At 42.7% G+C, this 6696-nt stretch overlaps 1 protein-coding gene across 1 annotated transcript; it reads right to left on the bottom strand.

Moving 5' to 3' along the window:
- On the bottom strand, window positions 1–4566 carry LOC101755800 (mediator of RNA polymerase II transcription subunit 9). Its single transcript, XM_004981519.3, has 5 exons — window positions 4276–4566; window positions 3507–3569; window positions 1504–1584; window positions 815–873; window positions 1–392 (listed from the first exon to the last, which is right to left on the bottom strand). Exons 1-5 carry the CDS (start codon window positions 4489–4491, stop codon window positions 332–334), a joined length of 480 nt encoding a protein of 159 aa, XP_004981576.1. The 5' UTR covers window positions 4492–4566; the 3' UTR covers window positions 1–331.
- Window positions 4567–6696: the final 2130 nt, after the last annotated feature.

Genomic DNA, 6696 nt, shown 5'->3' with positions numbered 1-6696 from the left:
TCGCGGAAACTTGTGTCAAACCCATTTACTGTCGATATCTTAAACCACATCATCCTTAGCATACAAGACCAGAGCTGTTGAAAGCAATACTTTGTCTTGCACAAACATGACTTTGACATGTACAAAGTGCTTTCAAGTTGAGACTCTTCCAGTATACATTGCACTTCGACATTCGGAGCGCAGCGCTTCAATTCCCACATCGCAAAGCCAGGCCCCAACTCCAGACCATCTTCCAGTTCGGTTAGCCCATACCATTCAATTCAAATACAAAGAGATTTCAACTACTGGTGACAGTGATCGCTAAATATTAAACATTATGATGGTTTTCTTTTCATCTTGTATCCCCCTTGAGAAGGTCTTCAACAGAGCTTCTGTACTTTGTAATCAACTCCCTGAAAAGGCAAGATACACAATCAAACACACTTAAGAGTAAATCAATTTCAAACTTCAAATGCAGAATAAAATTCAGAAAACCCATGCTTTGCTTGCTGAAACTAATGTTTTATAGTTTGCAATACAGATCCCCAGGTTTGAGAGTCATGGTTTCAGAAACACCACCCTGGTGAATTTCAAAACTGAAGCAGGCATGCTGCTCCCTTACTCTGAATGTGACAAGGTGATGAGCCCGGCAGCGCAAAATGTGACTTCAGGCAGGACACGCATGTCAGCTCAGGTTGGAATTTGTAAAGGTAGCTTTTCTAAGCCATGACCATACATTCTGGGTTATATGTGCTACAAGCTATCAAACCCGGAATTTTCCTTTTGCAGCTAAGACCATAAGCAGGTGTTTCTGAAAAAAGAATCCAGCTCTTACTTTCTTTGATCAAGCAGCTGCCGTGTTTCATCCAAACTTTGCCTTTGTCCCTCGACCGTCTATCAGTCACAGAAATGAAACAGTTGCCATGAGTATTGAAGCATAGGGTAGGAAATAACTAGTTCTTAGCTTTCCAAGAGAAGCCTAGAATTATGTGACAACTCAAACATTCACCTAGTTATTGGTGAGCTTCATACAGTATAGGTACATGTATATTACATAAAAGTGCATTTATCAAATACAAAACAAAGGGTCAAGATGTTGTTGACTGACTAATTTCACATGGTTCTCATCAGCAGTGTTGAGTGTGACCAGGCAGTCACCAATGGTACTCAATATTCTACCAATTTCTTTGAATTTCACAAAATACCACACATCATACAACATATAAAATTTCTTTGATCAATATTCTCACTTCTCACTACAGCTTGATCCAAGGATAAAAAGTTCACCTGGACGAAATTCACTACAACAAACTGATATTATTATTCTACACAAAAATTTCATAGTAAGCTAAGTGATATGTTTCAGGAATAAGTAAATGCAAAATTCTTATTCCATAAAATATCTAAAAAGCAAACAAATTAAGCTTGAGTAGACAGAATAGTTCGCTTTACACCTAATACTTAATACCGAAGAGGCCACTGAAAAGAAAGCAAAACAGACAGGAAAAAAGTAACAAAACTTACAGTAGACTTTGAACTTATTGTTCCTGATATGGAGTTCAACAATTGTTGGCACCTGGCAAATTGGCTGGTCAACTCTTCAACCTATATATTAAAAACAAGCTTCTTGTTAATATAAGAACATAAAGAAATTAGGATTTGCAGAAGCATGGGTAAAAAAATATGGTGCTTGGTGTACTTTTTCCTGTGCTTCAACATGGGAAAACATGAGACAGTATGGAAACAAAGGGGATACAATTCTTCAACGAGGCACATCTGCAGTGTATAAGTACTGGCACATAGTAGTAACCATAAGGTAATATTAACAATAAATAAATGCAGGATATTTGTCAAAGGAAAAGGAAAAAAAGGAAGTAGTTTAGTTGTGTTTGTTTTTCTAAGTTTAGCACATAAAAAATCTGAGACAGAAGTGAGAAATAAAGGGTACCATCTGAAAGGCAGGACACTTTGAGTCTTTCTATATACTATAGCAATTACAATAAGAAGTAGTGGCCCAGAGAAATCCCCCACAACCCCCCCAAAAAAAACAGAGTATAAACTTCTTAGGTTCTCTGCAGATATTTGAAAATATTGAGTGTTTGGATTACAATTCATCGATCTCACTACAGCATTCTGTGTCAGATCTAGGCATATACATCTCTCATAACAAAATCCTCCATTTTCCTCAGGGAGGTGATTTAAGAACTATATAGCACGTTGTATCAAGATAAACTCTGTACAAGCATATTCCCCACCTAGAAAACTTTCAGTAATATGAAAGATAGGAGTATTTTCTACATGAATAAGTCTACATAACCCCCTGAGGTACTAAGGTTTGCCTACTTAAACCCCTGAACTACTAACCACGTATTGAGCACCCCGAATAATGTAAAACTTCTATATAACCTCTATAATGTCAACACTGTGATGTGGCATGTTATGTGGATGCTGTTGTGGCAGTTTCTTGGTGAATGACATGTGTGCCATCCTCCGTATCGCTCAGTCTACGTCACGTTGTGATTATCAGTGAAGAGATAGAGAGAGGTGAAGGGAGTAGAGAAATGGTGAGAAAAACACATTAATGTGTGGTTCCAGAATGATGCGGCAATGCAACATGCAATATTCTAAAGGCGTTAAGGCAACACGTGGCAACCCATCCCCCTCATATCTCTTAGGCACTTAAGGCGGGCAAGGCGGATGCTTTAGTCATATGAATATTAGAGAAATACAAGAAAATAGAGTATCCGTGGGCCACAGCTACAATATGCAGTGTGATCCCACTAGCCTAATTAGGCCCAATCAATCCAACAGCCCATAAAACACCTTACCCCCTGACCCCTCGCTTACCCTAGCCCCACAGAATCCCCTCAGCTGCACGCCGCCACTTAGTTCCCTGTAGATAGACCCATGATTGACAGTGAGACAAGGTGCAGCAACAAGAACAGCCATCACAAGCACCTCCGTCGGCCGCAAATCGTCGAAGCCTCCACCCCTCAGCATCCACAAATGGAGCACTGCAGCCGCCCTTTCAAGTTTGCGTGCCTCCCCAGTTTTGTGGAAGCCAGATCTGTGCTGGCGCTGGAGAAGATGGGGAAGGCAGAGGGAGAGACGCTGCCTGCTGGTTCCTAGTATCCTTCCCACTCCTCTCTTCTCAGTGGTCTCTCCTTCCCTCGCTCTTCCCCTCTTGTGGCAAGGTGCCGGTGACACCTTGGCCCCCGTGAGCCATGGCCACATGTGACAAGGTGTTAAGAACCATGGCCACATGGACAAATTTGTTCCACACCAGCAAAAACACTCTCCGAAACCACCTAGGGGGTCATTTAGACAGTTTTAAATAGTTAAAAGTGGAATGCCTGGTTTCATAATTCTGAGGGCTAAGTTAATGAACCTCAATACTTGGGGGCGTATCAGGTATGTAGACTTAATCTTTCTACAATGAAGCTGCAAGTATTGCTTCTGCCAAGATCGTACACTATAAGTAGAAGCACATCAATCTATAAACAATTGAAATTAGAAGAAAACCTTACCAGTGCATCAAAATTTTGATCCCTTGTTCCTGAACCAATCGCATCAGATAATCTTGTGACCAACTGACATAGCAAAAAAAGATGTAAAGAAAAAGCAACCAGTATTTCACAAAACATTCCACTACTTTCTCAAAGGATAAAAGGAAAACTGGCTATCATGTGTGCGAATACAAAGATTTTCTACTTGCACAAATGCCATTGCAAACAAGCCTAAATGCTAGATGTCAATACAAGCATGGGACATACTGAAAAATGATAGTACCAGCTTAAGAAAATCTACAATGCCTCAAGCACCCTCACATATTTTTCATATTGACCTATCTTGTCAAAACAAATTCCCCTGACTAATCTCAACACTTTTCTCTAGCCCTTGCCATAGTTACACCCCTGTACATCATTTATGTACTCCCGTTGTGCTAGTCACTACCACAGGCCGAAGTAGAAAAACATGGTGTGAAAAAATTCCAAATGAAGCAACAATAACAGAACAAATTAGTGACTATCATTCATGGTTGTAACAAGTAGCAAAAGCCCAAGTTCCCAAAAATGGAAACAACATGCTAGCAGAGCGAACACGTAGTCGACCAAATCCAGCGGTGCGGCGCACGGATCGAGCCGTCTCCGACCAGATCCACCCATATCCGCGTGACTCGACCGCCGCGCTGCCCCTGCAGCACCGCCGCACCGCCATGGTCGCCAACACGCTTCATGGATGGGGGCTAAAATTAAACACAATTCCAGAACCTCCCTGTTCACTGCTGCTCCTTACATGGAGGAGGTGGAAGTGGGAGGCGAGCGAGGCATGGTGATGCTGCTGCGGCTGTGGCGGAGACATCAGCCCCGGCTGCGCCTGCGGTGGAGACATCATCGCCGGCTGCTGCTGCTGGTGGTGGTATTGAAGAGCGTGGAGGTGGTGGTCAGGCTGCGGGGATGGCACCAGCCCGCGGTAGGGGTCGCCGTACTGCTGCGGGTGGTGGTGATCCATCTCCCTCTCGCCCCAACTGCGTCGGCGGGCACGGCAACCTCGGTAGGAACTGGATGTGATGGACTCGGGGAGTTCAGATGCGAGATGAACAGGACAGGGATCCTCCGCACTTGAGTCACTGACGTGTGGACCACCAATTGGGTGGACTGACGTCACGACCTATGAGTATCATTCAGGAAAAAAATTAACTGATTACTGCAGAGGAGACTCATCCGATTAATTATGGCCTTCTGCAGTATATAATTTTTTTCCTAGTGTTTATAAGATAAAGTTAAAATATTATATTACAGGAAAAGAATCTAAATATTTTAGGTCATATGTCAGGATGAGCGTCACTGCGTGAGAAACTCATTCGAATGTACGGATTCCAGAGTATTATCAGGTTTTGTATGTAGTTTCATTTTTCTATTTGTAGTATAATCTTCCGTTGCTCCTTTTCGAGTGGGCTTCACGCTCTTAACAATATTTTCTTCCGAGTACATGAATGCATGAATCAGTTTGTTTTGCAAAAAAAACCTCAATAGGTGCATCACGTATATGAATGGAAAGAACACGGATTTTCCACTTATATGTGTGATCACATGAGCTATCTAAACCATTCATTTTTGAATTAATGGTGAGATGAATCATGAGTAGGTGAGAAGTACATGAGGTTAAGTAGTGGATCAATGGTTGGACGGAAAGAAATCAACGGTTGAAATAAGCAATGTAGTCATGTGTAAATGTGGTTTTACATTTTCCAAATGGAAACGGAAAAGCACGTGTTCAAGCCACGTTCTCAGGGTGATGCCGCCGACATGTAAATAGTTGCATAGGTATGAAATACAGTTATTTACGAACACACTAATAGCATATGGTCGCATATTCCTAAAAATACCTTCAGTAGATTGGACTGTATAATTGTGATGTAGTTTCAAACATAGACATATGTATATGCATCCTTGTGATTGCATGTATGGACGACACATGTACCTACAAAATTACGTTCGAGAGATTTGGCTAACGAATCTTTTGAGATCGATGAAGTCATCAACAATGTATCTCCGTCGATACGTTTGTCATACCATTAAAAGAACAATGTAATGTTATTTTTTATTTCTAGATGGAATAATAAATCCAAAGAACGTGAGTACCAAACTACCAAATACCATTGCTAGTGTTGAACTAAAACTTAGATGGACAAATTGTACAAGTATACTCCCTCTGTCAAAAAAAACCAGTCGTTTTAAGGATTGCTCTAAGTCAAACTTTTTTAAGTTTGATAAGATTATAGAAAAAATTATCTATATATGGTATGAAATAAGTGCCATTAAATTTATCATAAAATATATTTTTATAATATAAATTTGAAATTTAACTTAAAGACAAACTTAAACTGACACGGAGGGAGTAATCTATAACTAACGAAGCTACGCTTATGCTAAGTTTGCGCCTTGGCCGTTCTTGACCGATGTACAATTCCCTCCGCCACGTATCCCACGACAACATCGCATATCAGCATGACCGGTCGCGACTCGGAAGAATGGAAGCGTACCGTGTGCCGTTTCTGTGTGCGTGTATAAATCGTGGAGGACGAACAAGCAAACACACTGATCGAGAGATTGCAACCACGTAGCCCGAACGTACGGGACGGCCATGTCGTCGCTGGCCAAGCACCGACATGTTCGCGCATTCGATGGCACGACGACGGTCGAGCCGCCGCCGCCCATCCCCATGGATCTCCTCCTCGAGATCTTCACGCACCTGGACGTGGCCACCATCGTCCGCTGCACCGCCACCTCCAAGGCCGTCGCCGCGCCATCCTCGACAGCCCGGCCGTCTTGAGCCGCCGAGTCGAGGCCAACTAACGACGCCCTCCTACTAGTGTTCTAGTACGATCCAAGTACGGCAACCCGCCCGGCTCCGTCGGCCAGGCGCCCCCCCCACCCACAATAAAAACAATGGTAGGATGTCTGGAAGAAAGAAGGGGTATGATGAATGTTTTAAAGGTATTATTTGGGAATTCATTGGGTGGTAGATGGCGGAGATGTGGAGTAGAAGAAGAATTGCTGGAGGGAGGAAAGCTGAGTATGATCGCGGAGGTTGGGGTCGGCAGAGATGGTCGGGGCCGGAGTTCTACGGTGATCTTTCGTTACATGCGAGTTGCAGAGTTGAGGCTATGCTGGAAGGACATGCAGGATAAATCGGCTTGTTTTTTTGGTTTTT

The sequence above is a fragment of the Setaria italica genome, chromosome IX (genome assembly GCF_000263155.2).
Source record: "Setaria italica strain Yugu1 chromosome IX, Setaria_italica_v2.0, whole genome shotgun sequence".
NCBI classification, from domain to species: domain Eukaryota; kingdom Viridiplantae; phylum Streptophyta; class Magnoliopsida; order Poales; family Poaceae; genus Setaria; species Setaria italica.
Note: the sequence above shows the minus strand (reverse complement) of the source record. Positions and strands in the feature narration are given on the sequence as shown.